Consider the following 20,361-nt stretch of genomic DNA (forward strand, 5'->3'; position numbering starts at 1 on the left):
GAATCTGAAATAGTTTGACTGTACTGAGGGTAACCTATTAGAATATCTCCATGCTTAGCCTCACGTCATTCAAGAGAAAGCATCTTAATGATTATAGAAACAGGGAATGAAACAGAAAAAGGTACGTAATTAATTGAGGAGTCACAGACTTGCGCACACTTATCTTCTTTATCAGCAAATACCAGATAACAGGTTGATTAACAGTATCTTTGGCCAGGATTGCGCACAGGATCAGGAAGCGGCGTTGCCAGATGATAAAAACAGAATTGTGCACAATTGAGATTTCTGGATGCTAAATCTGAAATACTAGTTATTCGTACTTGGAAGGGAAACACCACCACCTACTTTTATTTGTAAAGACAAATTTCAGGATATCAGGATTCAAAATTATTCTAAATGATTCAATTCTAATATTTTTCGGCTTTCTAACAGCAGGTCAATAATTTTGTAAAATGTTCAAGTCCAATAGTAACTTCAGAAGCATATTCTAAACGAAGCATGTAAGTGAAAAGCAATGGAATATATTAGAGAGAGACCTAATAAGATTATCAGGCAGGAGCTTTCAAAGATGACGATTGTGTACAATTTACCCATAAAGATTCGAGATGAGCACAAAGTCCCATTCGAGATTCGAGAGTCGAGTCAAAGGTAATTTTCTCGAGACGAGTTCCGAACCGAGTCAGTGTTTTGAGTTCGAGTTTCGAGTCGAGTCGAGTTTGATAAATGGCTCGCTCGTTCAGCTCGTTTTAACTCGTTTTGAAATCATGGCCTGATTAGATTGGAAAGCGAAAGCCATATGTAAGCAGTAACGTGGAATACTTTTACTGATGCTTTTGACAGGGGTGCATCTCATCTCTTAGTGCGTTTAGTCTTGTCTCGAAAACGAGACGACAATAGATTTTTATAACGAGACATTGTATATACTGTATATATATATATACTGTAGTTGTTACCGTCAAGGCTGAGACCTGCACGGTCTAAGTTTTGAGCCCAAGCATAAGCCTAACCCGAATAGTGATGTCGATTGGCTCTGCTGGGTTCAACTCAGCGAACAGCGCGAGCCAGCTCGGTTGGGATGAAGAGCCATCTGCTCAGATCAATTGAGCCGCTTTGGCTGGGATGAGCTACCAACTCGGCTCATGTGAGCCATCAGCTCCGTTGAACCGAATCCATACACTTGGTGCTACTCAGCTCAATTGAGCCAATGGCTCGACGAGCTCCTTCGTGGGTGAGCGGTTACTGTACGCGCCTTTGGCGTTTGAGACCCGAGTTCGTTTCCCGGCGGGAGCTCGTGTAGTTTGGATTCCACGTCAATCAGTAGATCCCGTCTCAGATAGCCTCGCTGCTGAAAGGGACGTTAAACTCAAAATCAATCAACCAATAGCTCGAACCGGCTCGGTTGGAGTGAGTAGTCAGCTCGGTTGAGTGAGCTGTGAACCGAGCCGCTCGAGTCGTTGATGACCCTAAACCAGGGCCGAACAGTTTTGAATATGTTTGGCAGGTGCCCTCTAACTTTTAACAATTTTTTGGCTGGAGCACGAATACTTGCTCCTCCAGAATTCAAACCCAGAACCTCGTGACCGGTATCCTTGCCTTCTGAAGACTTCACGACGACCGAGATCGGCAGTCAATTAGCTTTTACTATTCAGATACAAACCGCATATCTTTCAAAGATTATACACGGTGTTCATATAATAATGATAATAATAATAAATGCAGTAGTGGTATCATTGATAATTATATTATCTATGTAGGACACTTGAAGAGAGTACTTGGAACTACACACAGGATTTAGGACGAATTGGCTCGTTTTGACTGGACTCGACCCAAATTCGAGCCAAGTTCTCGAGTCGAGCTCATACATGTCAGTTTCAAAGAAAACTCGCTCGTGTCCATCCCTAATAAAGATATAAGGAGTTGCAGAGAAGGAATATATAATTGTCGAAATAAATTAGCCCCTACTGGACCCATATGCACTTTCCAAGCTATTAAGCAGATAGCAGAGATCCAAGATGTTATTACGGCGAAAGGAGAAAAGTCGTGGATGCTGAGTCTCAAATAGTGGTTCATACTTGCCAGAGAAAGTAAAGTAAGTTTTTGGCACATTAACTATGCTGTTTTGATCAGGTTAACACAAAGTTAATTTTCATTTTCATAATAATATAAGGTGGCCCAAAAGTAGGTATAAACCCCTGCATTGATCAAGTATAACATTCTAGTTTATGGATTTATTTGCTTAGGCTCTTCTTAGCTTAAGGTGTGTTTTTAAAAACACATTAAAAACAAATAATAAAGAAACTATGCCTATCTGAAAAATAACAATAAGAAATGATAAAAAATGCAATGAGCCTGATAAATACGGTACTGTATACCTACTTTTGGGACACCCTGTAAACATCTAAGTTTAGCAACGTTATAAAAAACTGTGCGCAAACCTCGAGTTTTGAATCTTGATCTGTATAACTGAAAAGTGTGTGCAATCTTGTATCTCAAATGTGCGCAAATCTCTTGCACCCATTAACTGAACACGTAGCTATTAATTTAGGAAAAAAATTTACGAAATTTCCTTAGAAAAATTATTTTCAAATCTTTTATTGTATGATTGACTATTTTATGCATTTGAAATAAAATCTTTGGGCCTTATGCAGAGCCGTTCTGTCACGTGATTAGTGCCGTACTAAAGAATTCAACTAACATATCCTTCCTGCAGTAGTCAGGCCTTTAGTATGACGCTAATCATTTATCAAAACGACTCTGCATAAGGCGGTTTGAGTTTTACGTGCTACGCTTATGCCAGCTAGGCTAGAGGAGACAGTGATGATGAGAAATGAATGAAATTGTGGAATGAAAAGTGGGAGGAAACGGGAGAACCCGAGGAAACCCACGCACACGATGTTTGTTTACCACGAAGTTCACTTGGCAGGAACAGAGTTTGAACCCTGGACCCCGTGCACCAGAGGTGAACGCTCTATGATTGAGCCACTGCGGCCTACTATTTATGCTTATGTGTTTTTTATTGTATTTGATATTCTTTAGAGTTTCTAGATGCACATAAAATTACAATGTCGCGTTAGTTCTTACAGGTGGTTCATAGTAAAGACAAAGGAAATTCACTTGATATTTATCGTGTTATTATTTAGGTTCTTTTCTTTTCCTTTCTCATTGATTGTGTATTGTTTTATGGAAAATGAGAGTGGAACCTAGAAATTTTGCATGTATTAGGAAATGTATATTCGTTGTATTTCTTAGATGTATAATTATGTCAGTAAGTATAGTTTAGAATTTTTGTCTTTTTTCCCTTTTGTTGATCCTTCAAGTAGGTTGTAAGCATTGGTGTCTAGTGAAACTTAATTTTAAGATTGGAAGTCTCCTCAAAAAATAGAAAATCTCTGTTGAGATAATTCTTTCTTCCTCGTTGAACCTCAAAGTTGAGACTAAAATTATAGGGATTTTGAGAACCCAAAATGGCACTCTTATTGGTTTTGAAATCTTACTGTTTATTATTTCATACGATTCATCCGATGGGTCCATATTTAAGTTTTCTTTGACATGATAACTCCTTGCTTTTTTATCAGTTTCTTTACTTTTTTGGTACTCTTCTTTCGTTCTTATTTTCTAATTTAGTTTGCCGTACTACTCGATCCATGGTGTCTCGTAGCTTTCTACTCTTTTGTTTCAGTTTTCTTAGATTACTGGTCCAAAATATCGGTCCTGACTTCCTGTATATACTTCTTGTTCTCGTTTTCGTATCTGTAACTGATGTATCAATCTTTGTTTGCAAAAGAGACTGAATTTGTATTGTATTTGGTTTCTATCTGCAGTAAAGATATGGTTTTCCCGAAGTTTTGTCATTTTATATTGTCTAGATTAGATTTTAGCTGTTAATTATCATACGTGTATGGTTTAAGATTTGTGTTTTCATAATGCCAGAAACGATAACATTGCAGTCGTTACCTGTTCCGGCATCTGGAATTTACCAGTTTTTATTCCTTTACCAATTATTTCTGTTTTAAGGTACCATCCATGATTACTCATCCAGTGCCTATCTCTACGTCAGAAGTTCGCCATCTTTGCATATTATTGTTAGACTAATTTTTGTTTATAATATTTTCTACAAGTTATCTTTTCATCTACTTTGTTACTATGCCACATTGGTGATTTTCAATTTCAGTGTCCGTATAATCATACTGTTATTTTATCTTCGACATATGTTATTAAATTTTTATGTAAGAATTTTTCTATCCATATTAAATTGGCAGTAGCTGTTTACTAAAATAAAGCTTCTTGTTTTATATTGTATTTTCAGACATTATTTCAACCTATCCATCATTTATATTATGTTGAGCAATTAACTATCTTTGTTGAAACTTTCATTTGCCACTTTTGGTTTTCCATCTGCAGTTTCCGAACTTGATTTCTCTCCTAGTTTAAATGTTTCAGCATCAAACTTCAATATTTTCCCTTTTCTGGCGTATGGTCCCTCTATTAAGATTGTGTGAACTTCAGCCCAGTTTACGATCAATCGTATTTCTTCCATCGCTACTTGCGAATCATCAGTATTTTTGCATTATTGAGATTTTACGGCTTGAGTTAGTTTCTTTTCATTTGTCTTTTAGGATTATCCATTTCTAGATTTCGAGAAATAGTTCTCTCGTATATAATTTCATAAGAATTACATTCTTTTTATTTTTCCTTCATATTTTTTTGTTTCTGTTTTTCCATGAAGGACATTATCTTAGGGCTTTCTATGTATAAAGTTTCAGTTAGCATGATGTATCATAGCACCATGGAAGGAAACCATGTTCTCCTATCTGCAGTAGTTGCTAAGATGTCCGTACTACCCACAGGTAAGGCATTTTCGCATTCATACATATTTCTCAACTGTATGAACTTATTAACATAAGTACCATTTCCTGTTGACAAAACATCCCTTCTGATTCCTGATGTGATTTCCATTAGCAAGTGGCTTGAATCTTTTATTTTTTGCCCTATCAAAATCTGGATTTTATTTCTTTTTATGTTTCTTGGGGTTCATTTTCTTAAAATTTTGTTCTAGCGTTCTTAAAGCTAAAATAAGCGTTCTTAAAACGCGTACATCTTCCAATGCCGTTAATAATAGTACCAGTTTTAATATTCATTTCAATAGAGCAAAATGAGTAATAGAAGGACGAAAACGTATTCTATATAAATTCAGTGACCGAGAGATATAATTAGTCCTAGTTTATTATCCTACCAAACATGATGTAGTAAGATTTAGTAAAAAAAAATACGGTTTTATATAAATTCATATACACTAATCCTTGCGTAAGAAGACGAGGAACTCCTTTAGAAATTAGTTCCATATCAGACGATCGATAGCCTCATTCCGATAACAGTTAATGCCTTATGCAGAGTCGTTCTGACGCGTGATTAGAACCATACATGTTCGACTAACATGTTTCCTGCAGTAGTCAGGTTTTTAATATTACTCTAATCTAAAGTGGAAACGGCTCTGCATAAGGCGGTTAGTGTTTATGTTCGTTTGCGTTTAGTTTCGATTCGCTAATTTAGCGATTACTCACACAGAATAAGCAATCATATACTATCTTTCATATTATAGAATATTAAATTCATTACTTTCAAAATTACTCATTACGATTTTAACAGTGAATTCTAGTACATTTGAAGTTTTTCATAAATTCACAAAATATTAATCGAAGCAAGCCTTTTATTTATCATACATCTTAAGCCTTAATAATTAACTTTTTAGCGTTAATACAATGCCAAATTTGCGTTCTGTTTTCTGTAAGTAATTGATAATCGCTGCTGTAATCGATAAACAACAGTAATAATAGCAACTTGTATTTCCTTGGTATTGTTTTTAGCAAATTTTGCGATACATGGTATGGAATTGTGCCTTTGAAAGTGAAAGTGAAAAAAAGGAATTCGACAGTGTCCGTCACGGCGGGTGCCTCGTATGTGGTAGTGCTCTGTGAGGAAGAGAGTTGAGTAGTATTTCTTATACACCTACACTACACTTACACTCTCTTTTATATTTACAAGTACACACATCCCCTTCTTTTTTCTACTTTTTCTTTTTCATTTTACATTTCTCACTTTTCTCTAATTTTTGCGCTGTTCAACTTGGCTTTCAGCCCTCTCTCACTGTCTGAACTGGTTTCCCGATTTTGACCTTTTCCTGACTTTGATCTTTCTAACGATTGTGTCCTTTCTTCCCAATTGTGTCCTGTATTTTATTTAATTTTGTTCCTGAATGCAAAATCCTCCGTGTGAAGTACATCTAAGACAATTTTACATTTGAAGCACACAGAACTTTAATGCTGGTGCACCTACCTGTGTGACCGATAATGGTCTTAAGACAAGACAAGTAGAAAGTATTTCACCATAAAGTGCTTTCAATCTTTATTGTATGTTTTGATGAAGGTCAAGAATTATATATAGAAAGATCAAGAAAATTCAATATTACTTATGATGACAATCAAAAGTTTCTGTTTTTCTGACGCTTACGCTCTTCTTCATATCTTAAGTAGCTAACGAAAATTTGTTTTTCCACATTTACACCAAATGGAATGCACCTGGAATTTTAAAGGTAAAACGTAAAGCTCGTTTTAATGTTGAAAAGTAGCGTACAGAGTCGTCTGCTATCCAATTTTATGCTGGTATACATTTTATATTTATGAAATGTGAACTTTATTTTAGCAGGAAACGTACTCTTTCTTAAGAGAACAGATTCACTTTAAGAGGGCTGAGTGTAGCAAACCAGCAGGGTTTTTTTTTTTTTATTTTATTTTATTTTTTTTAGGTCTTTACTGATTCATTAAATAATTCCAATATCGATGAAACTCGTTGTCGGAACAGTTCCTTCAGTGTTCCTACGAATCACTTCTTCCGAAAGGAATCAGGTTAGAAATTAAGATTTCCCACTAATTATTTTGACCTATGTTTAGGAGAGGGGTCCAATACATTTTTCTAAAAAAACATCTTACAATTTTGGTAATCTCTGTTCACATTAGATTAGTTTATGTTATGTTAGTGTAGAAGTCCAGCATAAATTTCCAAAAATGATAGAATTTCGCTTATTTCTACTAATATTAGGTTGGTTCAAGTAAGCTTAGATTTTAGTTTAAGGTAGGTTAGGTTTGGTTAACGTTCTCTTACGTCCAAGTACTTGCATCATCCATTTCTCCTGTAAGTTGTGTGTTTTTTCCGTGCTTCTGGGCCCCTTCTGCTAAACATACTCCATTATCTTAAACATTGCTTTTTGAAGTACCGTAATTGCGGGCTACTTAGACCCTTAAGGGGCTACTTGGACCCATACCAAAAACTCGTTTAAAATCCCATATGCAATGCAATAATGAGTGAGTTCAGAGTTAGATCCGTTAGATGGGATCAAAATGCACGTGTACACACATTGAAACTAGTTCTGTAGTAGGCTACGATTGAGCAGCATTGATGAGAAAGGTCGTTGACGAAAACAGTGTATTTATTAACCGCCAAACTTTTATGTGTGGACACTATTTGCAAGGAAGTGGAACCAATGCTAAGTAAACACATAAGTAGTTACATATAGGTTAATGAAACTGACATGGTAAACTTTCTCATATACAATAAGATGTGTGGGTAATTAGATAATACAGTATATGAAGTGTGTACATATGACCTGGAAAACATGGATATTTTGTCCCACATCTTTTGTTATCTTTATCCCACCCCATCCTTTGTTATCTTTATCAATGAAAAATAAAGGTCTGTTGTCACGTGTCACACAAGTAAGGACATTTCATTGTTTCCTTAAGGATACCGGTACAAAATGGTACATCAATATAAAAGATTACCTGCAGGTCGAAAAATATGCTGATTTTTCATAACAGCTTGAAGAATATTTACCAGCAATTTTGTCGGGGAAAATGTCGCGAAAAGAAACAGAAGCATACTTCAAGATAAGTCGTTCCACCATAGAAAGAAGATTAAAGAACAGGTCAAGGCAGAATCCGGGTCATCTGAAAGTGTTCACTGAAGAAGAAGAATTAGCCTTCGCTAGTCATCTTGATAAAGTTTGGGATTTCGGATTCCTCGTTAATTAACTTGATTTTAGATTTATTGTGAAGTCCTATTTTGCCATGCATGGGAGAACTGTCATTGCTTTCTAAGACAATCTTCCCAGTCGAGATTGAGTGAAGTTATTTTAGAAAATGCACCTCCAGTCAACGACTAGATTCGCTGCTAATATAGATAGGGCTCGTGCAGCTGCAGAAGAAAACGTAATCAGCTATTACAATCATTATATTTGATAGTACCTCTTAACATGTTCTCTTTGTGGTTTGCAGTAAATAAAAAGTGTTGTTCTTGGAACACCTACGTCCTACTTAGTCTCAGAGCAGATTTCAATGGTTTTCTGTAGGAAAATATGGGGGTGGGTTCAAGTAGCCCGAACGCGAGTGGACCCATTTTTTACAATAATCGCCTGTGCTTTGTTTTCAATATATGTAACTAAAACTGTCCTCGATATGTGCAATAAAGCCTGTAGTTCCACTTAATATGGGTTATGACAATAACTTTCGAGTTTTCGTGGATGAAAATAAGCCGAAAGAACGAATTTGTTGCAAAATTGGGTCCAAGTAGCCCGCATCTACGGTAACGAAAAATTTATTACGATCCTCATTTCCACTCTTAAGATAGTCCTAAATTAATATTTCAGATGTTCAATGTTTAAAAAAATTAACGAAAATAGTATACCATACTCCTCGAATCCAGCAAGTTCTAGAAGAAAGCTCATAAAAATTTAAAACTAGCATTATATCGGAATTCTTGTAGCAGAAGTAAGTGAAATAATACATTAACTCTTATTCACTTTAGGGAGCAACCCGCCTAACTTCCAACACCAACTGCTACTATAGAAATTTGAAAAATACATTAAAGAAAAAGGAACTACAAACCTAAAACTTCATATAGATAAAACAATTCAGCCTCATAAATACTACATACTTCTCACTAACACTGGCATGAGTACAAAATTTTCTTTTCCATACGTAATAAGCAAACTACAAAGCCATACTTTCAGAACCATGTGTAAGCTTAAATTGCTTTACAAAGGGCACCAAAAAATTTTCAACATTTTGCGTGTATGTTCCACTGTCAATGCCTACGAAATTACACGAATAATTAATGATTGAATGAATGCATTTACCATCGTCCACCCCAGAGTAACCTCTCCAGCAGTCGGTTATAACAACTGAGTGTCTATTCGCATGTCTTGATATTACACAAGGAGATTATTAGCATTTCGTTCATTATCCGCACACTCACTAAAAAAAAACGATTATCCGTTTCTCGGCAAATTATACCAATTATCCAAATTACTTTCTTTCTGAATCGTCCAATATCATAGTTTCTATGACCGAAGAGAACTTTATAGACTTCAACAGTTAACCATGGTCCCCGAATTAGACCTGCAAAATGTCTTGCAACCGCTTCAGAACATACTTTTCTGCAGTGGGTTACCCATTCACAAACATATTTTCGACTTAACTTTGACGTGAAGGAGCCCTTAATAATGTTCTCGTGTTTCGTAATACCACTGACAAGCATATAACAATTCAATTTTTGTCGTCTTGCAGTCTTAAATTGTTCAAGAAAAATACCAGTTCTCACAGACACTTGCTTTAAATACGATAAACAGCTTCTATTATAACCAATATATAGTACTTTCAGTCGTTCTCCGTGTAAGTTTAAAAATAACACACTCTTCCTCACACGAAATACAAGTCGTATTTAGTATTTTCACACTGAAATAAAATTTGTAGAACTTTTCCTCTGTGTTGCGAACTTCACTGGACAATTATTTAAGTTAGAATTAGAGAAATTCTCCTCAGAAAATAACTCAAATAACATTCGCCATTAAACGTGGTTTTCAAATTTCAAACACGGCATTCAACTGCGCGCCACATTTCACTCTCATCGTACACCACCCAACCTATTATTGTTGCAAGCTGAAAGAGAAGCCACATAATATCTCTATTCCCTACTATACAAGAGTCACTCTGCCGTGGCGAGTGGAATAACTTCGTTCAAAAACCCGGAAAAACCTTAACCAAATCAATCAAACAAAAGAATCGAAATAGTGAATGAAATGCTTCAAGGAAGACTTCCCCACGCACCAACTTCAAAATAGATATGCAACATGCAAGGTATATCAGATGATTAAACACTTAACTGATTTGCTCAGAACTCCAGCGTGTTCATGACAACTAGCATTTCAAGTTATCGTCTCTCCATGAGTTCTTTAGGTTTTCGTGTTCTGTTTATGTCATGATGGCGGATTTATGCCATATTAGGTCAGTAAACTGGTATAATGTCGGCACTTTTATATTGGTTGCTTACGGTGCCCTGACTGTGTTTTAAAAAATATATCTAAAGATGTGTTTGTTTCCTAGCATTTGACAACCAGTGTATACTTATACCTTATATTTCGAAAATAGTTATGATAAGACAGTTATATTTCTTTCGATCTACGCTAAAAGTATACATGAACATGTCTTGTGTAGTAAAACAAGGCGATACTTACGTTCAATTTATCATACAAATACACTCTTATAATTGGGCAAGTTGTGGTCAGCACTTCTGTTCCCATTACCAGTTTTCAAATTGCCTCACGATGCTGGATCAATACCAAAAATATCATCATAATGAATAGAATCCCACAGCATGCACCCTAAACTGAAAATATTACTTGCAAAGTGGAGCAGTTCTTGTACCCAGTCATTTCACATATGTTTTGTCCAATCTTTATTATTATTAGGTCACTCATAATTTAATAATTGCAAAAGAGCTTTTAATTGTATAACTGAAAAATAAGACTTCGCTTACTTGAAATGGAAGAAACCCTTTCTAGTTTTGAAAGCAAGCACAAAACTACGTCAAAGTGGTACTGACTGAATACACTGAAACACTGAGGACTCAGCAAAACAAAAGACGCAAATCAACTTTTCCTTTCCGATGTCATAAATTTGTCCTTCTTGAATAACATGATAGGAGTAGGAATATTCACTCCGCAGCTGTTATATCGACATGTTGTAAATGGCTTGCCCAACTATCTTGCACACTGCTGAAACAGATAGAAACAGAGACCATGCTGTTCCAAATCTTCAAGCGAGAGAAAGGAGAAATTGGATTAGTCAGTTTAAGGCTTGTACTTAATTTTTAAACCCGTGAGTCCAATCCCTTATTGTTGACTTGAGTGGATGCCAATTTTTGTAATGATTGACTCACTGCTACTTGAAAAACAGTCATAAAATATTTGAATGTTAGTAGATAGGGAAGAACTCAATTCAGAGCATGTTAATGAAAGAGGTACTAATTGCCTTAGGTCGAACGTTGCCTCTTGAGCTAATTGTTGTTCACTCATGCTAATCACTTCATCTTCTATGATATCAGTTAGTTTCTTCTCCAATGTGTAAAATTCTTCATGCAATATTCGAAACCATCGTCCCCGCTCGTCTTCGGTGAAAGTGGGGTTTATTTAACATGTTGGCCGCCATTTGCATACTTCTGATGCACAAATAGTGGTTCCGCGCACACATTGTGCATAAAATTGATACACAATGCTAATGCCTGTTTTCAGCATAGGTCGAGTTTCATGAAAATTTTGTTCTAGTCCGATTTTTTTCCTTATAAAATCGGGTTCCTGAGGCTCTAAAATGGTACAAAAACTCCGGAGTTTTTTTTTTTAAAAAAAAACAAATTTTGACTCATTTTTTGTCCGTGTACAATTTTGATGCACGCGCCCTGTGGATACGATTTTTGTGTTTTTGATTATTTATTTTGTCTCACGACGCCGTGTGCATTAAATATGTACACACGCATTGTGATGATCATCGTATTTTATTTCTATATATTTTTTATACAAACTTCCAAACAACTGTTATTTATTGTATTTTCTTTTACGTACAACTGAATAAACTTCGAAACTTACGCTACAAAATATATTTTCTTTGATAAATTGTATAATATCGTAAAATTTTCTACAATTATATACGCAATAATAATGTAACAAATGAAACCTGAGAAACGAGTTTTTTTATTTTTCATGCCGCTTCACTCTTTATTTTGGCATGGCGGTATGTTTTTTGAAGAAACAGTCAAGACACAAATTTTATGCTTGTACAACCAGCACAATTGGTCGTAACTTTCTTTGAATTTTTGATTGCACTATCTCGTCCGTACTGGGCAGATAATGTATTGTAACAAACATTGCAGGGGCTTCTCTTCTTTCTACTTTCTTGCAAAACATGATTACGACTTGGAGATTTGCATTCTCGCTGCTCACATTCAGAATCACAACCAAAGATCAAAGCCACTGCGAGATTTTCACGAAGCGTGGTTATGGATTTGTTCTTCTGTGTAATCTTTTTGAAAATAGCATGCGAGTTCACTACAGCGGTGTTAGTCAGCAATTCAAAGACAATTTTGCGATACCATTTAACACCCTTTCTAATAGTGGAAGAATATGCTGCCATCTGGTCCGAAATATCAATGAAGGATTTCACTCAATTGTAATCCAAAATAGTGGATGGTTTTTTTCGTAGTTCAATTTCTGTTGGTTACTTCTTGTAATTCGAGTACGCTTTCAGTCGTAAGAAACAAAACTTCCCTCTTGTCCTTCCATTTTCCGACTACAACGTTGGTGTTGCTTTGAAGGCAAGTCATTTCGCCTTTCTTCAATTTGGCACCGAGAACTTGCTTTGGATTGTGCTTTCTATTCCTTTTCAAAGTATCTACGACATGAGTTTATTCCTTGTTCAGTTCATGTGCTAACTCAACGCTTGTATAGAAATTATCTGTATACAACACTCGCCCACTATTCAATAAAGGTTTCATAATTTCGAGAACAATTCTTGTTGAGAACGCTTGATCTTTCGGAGCTTCCTCTTTCCCACAATACACTTTTACATGCCAAGTGTATCCTCTTTTTGCACACAATTTGAATAATTTCAACCCATACTTATGTCTTTTCCTAGGTATGTACTGTCTGAAGCCTACTCTCCCACGGAAAGGAACCATACTTTCATCTCTACATAATTTTAATTCTGGTGGTAAACTTTTTGGAAGTTCTGGTTCATTCTTTCAACCAGCGGCGCAATTTTTCTCAGTTTATCCTTACTTTGCACCGAGTTGTCTGAGAGATGAAACATTCGAAGTAGCAACTCAAACCGATTACGAGAAAGTATTTTGCTTATATCATTTTTATACAACGGATTTTTAGACTAATATTTTTCAAGAGCAGGTTTATTGTCGAGTCCCATCCATAGAACAAAACCAAGAAACGTCTTTATCTCTTCATCGCAGGTGTCAGTCCACGTTGTCATTCTTGAATATTCATTGCAATTTTCATTTGCAATACTATCTACAATGCACTGTTCTGCGTAGCGATTTGTCTCTGTCACGATCAACTGGATAATGGAGTCATCAACAAACAAACGATAGTATTCTAACTCGTTTTGTGTGCCTTGTAATTGCCGAAATGCATTATCCTGAATTCCACTATCAACCACTGGAACGTTGAACTGGTGTAATTACCACATACTGCATTCCGGATTATTTTCGGTTCTTGGTTTCTTCTCAAGCTTGTTTTCGAAGAACCTATTTGAGAAGCTGTATCTCTTCCAGAGGCATCTGGGTTTGTTGCAAGTACCGGTAACATTTCACGTTTCCTCTTGCACGTTCCCGGTGACATTTAAGTTTCCTCTTGCACGTTCCTTCTCGAGGTTCAGGAGAATTCCTATCACCAACTGGTAAGTAGTCATCATCAGAACTATCAACATGGCTTTCCGGAAAATATTCAGGATCATTACTATCAGTCAAGTTACTAAAAATACTATAATTACTTATGTCACTTGCACTGTCTTCATCTTCTAACCACTGTTTTATTGTATCAGAATTGACCATCGCTGTGAGGAGCCAACAGCATCGAAGAACTACAAGAGTAATGCCCGCAGAAGGTCCTATGTATGAATAAAAGCACTTACAAATAACCAAATTTTCGACGATTCTCTGCTGCCAATATAAAAAAGAAAAGCCTTCCGCTATTTATTGCGTTTTATTATTCAAGTCAACAATAAAGTAAAACTTTCTTCCAATTAACAATATGCTTTCACTAAACAGGCACAAAGCCTTTTGAACTTCCGACAATAATGTGTACCAGATTTATGCACATGGTCTGGTACAGAAAGTCTAGTTGTGTATCAAATTGGTGCACATGGCGCAGTGGGACGGGAACAAAAAATAATTAATAAAATATCTTGACGGGGTGCAAAAATCTCCGAAATATGGCTTGGCGGCTAACGTTTTAAGTAACTTAAAAAGAGTAAATAAATGAAAATGTTAATTATTTCAATAGGACACTTAAACTGACTGCTCCTTTTTCTTTTCAAATATAATACATTTTTCAACTTCTTTTTCCTCTAATGAAGAGACCTAAACAGTAAAAAGTGTATTTGTATCGTAAGCATGGGCGGAGTTTGGGAGGGTTGCTCCTCAACTTTCTGACAAAAAATAAAAACGCCATCTATAAGATGGCTACTTACCAAGACCTCCGAGACCGACCAAAAGGTCTGCTCTTTCCCCCAGCAGATAATTTCTGGCTCCGTCTATGATCATGAGGCACATGTCTCAAGCACGAAACACAAAACTACATATTTTAATATAGGAAAATTAAGCCCAAATTGGGCAAAGTGCGGAAAAATAGTATAACAAGCTGAAAATTGGTGGATGTGTTCTTTGGATACCCCTGATTAACATACTTAAAATCCCAAAAAAATCCCACCTGGGCAACATGCCGCCATCTTGGAAAATGGCCGCCATTGAAAATTTTTTTACTTAGGTTCCTTTTGAAGGCCATAACATCGGACACAAGAGAGATATTGATGTGCGGTTTGCGCGAGGTTATCGCAGACACTCCAAACTATTCACTAAAAACAACATTTAAACCTTTAATTGGAAATCTATGTAAACAAAGTATATAAAAATTACAACTGCGAAAATTTTTCGATACATATTTTCAATACAACTCGATTTTCGCTCTTTTCCGTCCGTGTTATCAAAAAAAGTAATGAAGCAAATGTTGTAGAGCAAACAAAAATACACAAGAATATATCCTAGTTTTGTCCAAAAACTCAAGTCTGAATGGTTTAATAGAGCGCGCAGTAAACGCAGTATCACTTGCTTAGCCTTAGTTAGTTGCTGCACAAGAATGTAACAAAACAACTTCCAGATGGGCAATACTTCCAAATATTTTACTTCGAGCATTTTCTTTTGAAGGAACCTACGGATTTAGAGCATCCACGTCGCTTGCTTGCGGTTGATATCAGGTTCGGCATTTCGTTATCGGTCAGGTCTTTATGTTCTTCTTCATAGATCATTGAATCTGCAGTATCCTCTTGATTTGTACATCCCTCAATTGCACAGCTGCTGCAAGATGGTGAGCATCGAAGTCCATCTTTCCGACAACCAGAATATTTTTCACACCCTACGTGGCAATTGCAGCTTACAAGGTTCATCAGCATATCTGGAGCTGGAGGTTGAGTGCTAGGGACAGGTATTAACTCACCATTATTGTTTTTCTTCCAGCCCTATTCGACTGGAGGAAGGGACACACCACGCCATTCCTGAACCTGATGATACCCTCTTAAGCAATGTTGCTTCATTGCTGCTGATGTTGGAGGAAGGGTTGCTAAATCGAATGTTGCACCTATTTCCTGTTTAGCAACAGTCCAGACGTAGTACTTATATCGTGTTTTGCTAAGCCCATCGGAAATTTTTCCACCGTACATAGCGACAAGAAATTCTTCACCAGCCGTCACGATCTCATCAACTGCTGCATTCTTCTTATTAAAAATGTCCACTTTCTTGCGAAGGTTTGGAGATGATTTCAGTGTCTTAAAGGCGAGTATTTTTCCTCTTTTGAAAGGTGCCGATGTGGTGTCACAGCCAGATATTGCGTGAAGGAAAAGCATATGATTATACATGTCACCCAGGGCCAGCTGCAATTTCGTAGATTCGAACAATTTCGGGGGGGGGGTGCGACTTCGAGCCCGGTATAATCAACCGAATGTTATTATTTGTTGGTACAAGTGCCGTAAGAAGTACTAGCAAGTCGGTGTCTGTGTCCACAATGACAGGGATTTCCTCACTTTTTTCCAGTTTGAGAGCAGTAACTACTAGGAGACGGTCAGTATCACCCGAAGCGTTGATCACAGTAATTCCATTTTCTTTTAATTGTGATCCTAGAAGCGATATGAAGCTTGCCTTGTTCGCCTTATTTCCTAAAAATTGATGCTGTGAAGTACTTGCTTCAGTTTGCAGCTCTACCAGCACTTCTGAAAACGAAAGTTGTGCTCTTCGTCGCATGCACTCTGTGGCTTTTGTTGTACATTCCGTATAACCATCAAAAACTATCGTAACCTGTCCTTTATAATTTGCTTTGATGAATGAAACATAGCTCTGACATACATCACTGAAAGTCCCTGGTCTTGGCCAGTGAACTCGATGCAGTAAATCTCCTCCGTCTAGAACAAAGCTTGAAGTTTCAGGAAATTAAGCTTATGGAGCGAATTGTTTCTAACCCTCTAGTCACGATCACAGCCTCATTTTCGGATATCGGGTCTTTGCATATCACACATACAACACTCTCCATCATATCCATTGTAAACCCTATTCAACACGAAAATTAGCACAGTTTGGTAGTCATTTTCAAGCCAAAACCACTGATCCCACCAAACACTGTTTACTAGTCTTTTTTTTAACGCTGTCGAAACTGCATATAAAGACAGAGTTACAAACAAAAACTTCGAACCGTTGTAGATACAACAACGCTAACATGTGTTAACGCTGTTGTCAAATTTACGCGTTGCCAGGTATACACTATTAAAGAACCTAGCTTATCAAATTTTCTTTTCCATATTTGGGAAAATAAGTATACTCACATACTTGGTTTTCTTGCACGTAAGAAACTAACGAACTTATAATTTGTGAAGATATAGTTTTGTAGTTTCAAGAGCAAATATTTTGATTGCTTTTCATATAAATAAAAAAGGCACATAACAACCGGAGAAAAAAATACTGCACTACACATGGTGCCGCGTTTACTGCGCGCTCTATTAAACCATTCCGACTTGAGTTTTTGGACAAAACTAGGATATATTCTTGTGTATTTTTGTTTGCTCTACAGCATTTGCTTCATTACTTTTTTTTTTTTTTGATAACACGGACGGAAAAGAGCGAAAATCGAGTTGTATTGAAAATATGTATCGAAAAATTTTCGCAGTTGTAATTTTTATATACTTTGTTTACATAGATTTCCAATTAAAGGTTTAAATGTTGTTTTCAGTGAATAGTTTGGAGTGTCTGCGATAACCTCGCGCAAACCGCACATCAATATCTCTCTTGTATCCGATGTTATGGCCTTCAAAAGGAACCTAAGTAAAAAAAATTACAATGGCGGCCATTTTCCAAGATGGTGGCATGTTGCCCAGGTGGGATTTTTTGGGATTTTGAGTATGTTAATCAGGGGTATCCAAAGAACACATCCACCAATTTTCAGCTTGTTATACTATTTTTCCGCACTTCGAACTAATTTTCCTATACTATTTGTTTTTAATTCTAATATCTGAAATTTACTATTAATTCTTCACTGGAAATAGAATCACGATCGGTGTACTTATATTAAGGTATAATACTGGAACTCTCCCGTGCATAACATACAAGGTTTATTCACAAGTAAGTTTGCAAATCATAGTGTCTCATCACCTGTAGATCGTATATGCCGACAACTAATATCTTACATTTTCGCACGTATTTGCATGTCTACGGATACTCACAGACCAATAATTTTCAAGCCAGAAACAGTTCTCGTTGTAAAAACAATCACCCTTCATTTGAGTCACTTCTATTCTTTTCTGAGTTACCAGCGACGTCATTCTTGTTGACAGAAGATCTTTTCAGATAATATCGCTAGGAGAAACCGTGAACGCAAGTCTCCCTCTAAAATGAGTTATTCGGAGTTCATGTTCTCACATAATGATGTGTCTGAAATGAGAGATTTTTCATGCCAGAAAGGATAACTTGAACTGTCATTCTGTCCAGGCACTCTCAGGTACAGTATAGTGGCATATGGTGTTGGGATACAATTCCATACATACCAATAGCTTCTTAAAATCGTTCCCACTAATGTATGAAATTATCTCTTGGCGTCAATATTACACAGTAGTTCGATTGCATTTTCTGATAATTATATTCTCTTGCTTACAGATGCGGCTATCAATTAGATATTTCAAGCTGGTTTTAATGCATTTTAACATCCTGCTGAATATTACTTTAACAAAATTACTCTGCAGAAACTTTACTCATAATGGAAGATGACTGTAGAGCAATAAGTGAACCAATTACAGTGGAATATAAACTCTTCTCTGGGATGGAAAATAATGCTTATTTTTCTGAAGAAAATACACATGAAAGTAAGGATGCATTTTTCGCGGATGAGAAAGAATACAAGTTACAGTTTGTCACAGAAGGAAATCCTATAGCCCAACAAACATGTGAATCTTCGACTTCAAATTTACTTTATTGTATGAAGCCTGAGCTTGAAATTAAGGATGAAGAACTCAATTTGAGCGATGATGATAAAAATGGAGACAAAATTGAAAATTTCAGTACAAATGCAGAATCATCTGAATTGTTAAGTAACGAAATTGAATATTACAGAGAGAGTTTAAATGGCTCTAAACGTGAAGGGTAAGGATTCATTTTTGTTTAGTAGTCTGTGAGTATACTACGGTACCAATTGTATATAATATTTAACTAGCAGTTTAATTTAATCTCTGGTGTACAAATTTAAATATTATGTATATGGTCTTACTGTAATGTTCAGGTATATATAACTGCTACTCGTATAATCAATGCCAATATGACAACCCCATTCTACTGTAAGCGTACTCAGGAGATGAAAGAGTAATACTTGTTCGAAATGAGGTGAACGTCGTACATAACATCAGAATTATAGTTGCAGGTAGCATAAGACGTACTATACTGATACCGGTATCTAGAACAGGTTGCGGACGAGATTTTCAGGAGCGTATCACAGTGTAACGACCTTGGTTAAGACAACATTTCCTCAATCACGTATGAACAGATGACACGGGAATTTAATCAGTGGCTGAAGAAGAGAATAGGGGAACTAATTATCTGTTTAGCAGATTGAATTATATATATATATATATATATATATATATATAGTGGCGGATCCAGGATATGATTAAGGGAAGGACTGAGCTATAGTTTACCGTTTTATCCAGTGTATAGCAGGATTGAAGCCCATTTTATCCAGTGTATACCTGAGCGTCAAGGGGGGCTATAGCCCCTATAACCCTCCCTTTAGATCCGCCACTATATATATATATATATATATATAATTTTTTTTAAGTGTTTTAAGTTTGTACTAAATTTGTTAGTAGTAAAAAGGAAATAATCACAACGAATCAGGAGTTCGATCGGCCAGCTTCATGAGTGACATAAATATCCGACCCGGAAATATGGCAATGTGGAAACTCATGTCGAACTACGAGGCTATATCGTTGTGGCAGTTAATCATGCGTAGAGCGGTTTAGAACATGTAACTAATGTGGTGTGATTGCATTCAAGGAGAAAAAGTATGATTTTTTTTTCAAAATATATACAGTACAATATAAGACTCTAGCGTAAAGAATCCATAAGATTGCAAAGGACTGCAAGTGTTCTAATTATTTGGCCTACGTGACTTGTGTATGTTTTTTTTATATAGAAATGCGTAAGAGAATTTAACTAACAGACGACGGATATACAAGATCGCCTCGGAATTAGTCCCGGCAGTGTTTAGAAGTACGGTAAAACTTCACTTCTATATCAGTCTTAGAATAATCAGAGGTTCTTTTTACGTTGGGCATCGATTATTTATTTCCCAAGTATAGAACTTCTGGGTTATCCAAGATATTGATGTTGGCCAATCATAATCCGTTGTCTAGGACATGGACAGGTGTTAATTAATTTCTCAATGCAAAATGTATGAGACATCCTAAATATGTTCAAGGACTTCTGTTCCGTTTCAAGAATAGTTGAATTTGCATTTGGACATTTTAATATTTATTCATATGTTATCATGTATAGACTTAATTCCTTGTTATAATAAATCATTAAATCTTGTGTTACATGTGGTTTCGAAATTTCATTTTTTTTTTTTTTTTGTTTTGTTTTGTTTACATTAATGCAGTGCAGTAAAAAGTCATGTGTAAGAAAGGTGAGGATATAAGACAATTTGTGATAAAGGGTATGATG

General features: G+C 36.2%; 2 protein-coding genes across 2 annotated transcripts; one reads left to right on the plus strand and one right to left on the minus strand.

Moving 5' to 3' along the window:
- The first annotated feature begins 6,347 nt into the window (after nucleotides 1-6,347).
- On the plus strand, nucleotides 6,348-19,409 carry LOC145670502 (uncharacterized). Its single transcript, XM_081739250.1, has 2 exons — nucleotides 6,348-6,589; nucleotides 18,304-19,409. The coding sequence occupies exon 2, from the start codon at nucleotides 18,404-18,406 to the stop codon at nucleotides 18,788-18,790; it is 387 nt and encodes a 128-aa protein (XP_081595376.1). The 5' UTR covers nucleotides 6,348-6,589; nucleotides 18,304-18,403; the 3' UTR covers nucleotides 18,791-19,409.
- LOC145670180 (uncharacterized) lies at nucleotides 12,138-12,515 on the minus strand. The gene has a single exon (XM_081738556.1). The coding sequence runs from the start codon at nucleotides 12,513-12,515 to the stop codon at nucleotides 12,138-12,140; it is 378 nt and encodes a 125-aa protein (XP_081594682.1).
- Nucleotides 19,410-20,361: the final 952 nt, after the last annotated feature.

Source organism: Thermobia domestica, chromosome 14, assembly GCF_964235325.1.
Source record: "Thermobia domestica chromosome 14, izTheDome1.hap1.1, whole genome shotgun sequence".
NCBI classification, from domain to species: domain Eukaryota; kingdom Metazoa; phylum Arthropoda; class Insecta; order Zygentoma; family Lepismatidae; genus Thermobia; species Thermobia domestica.

What these genes read in the sequence shown, in the direction of transcription:
- LOC145670180 (XM_081738556.1), bottom strand. Translation starts at nt 12,515, where the DNA reads ATGGCAGCATATTCTTCCACTATTAGAAAGGGTGTTAAATGGTATCGC.
- LOC145670502 (XM_081739250.1), top strand. Translation starts at nt 18,404, where the DNA reads ATGGAAGATGACTGTAGAGCAATAAGTGAACCAATTACAGTGGAATAT.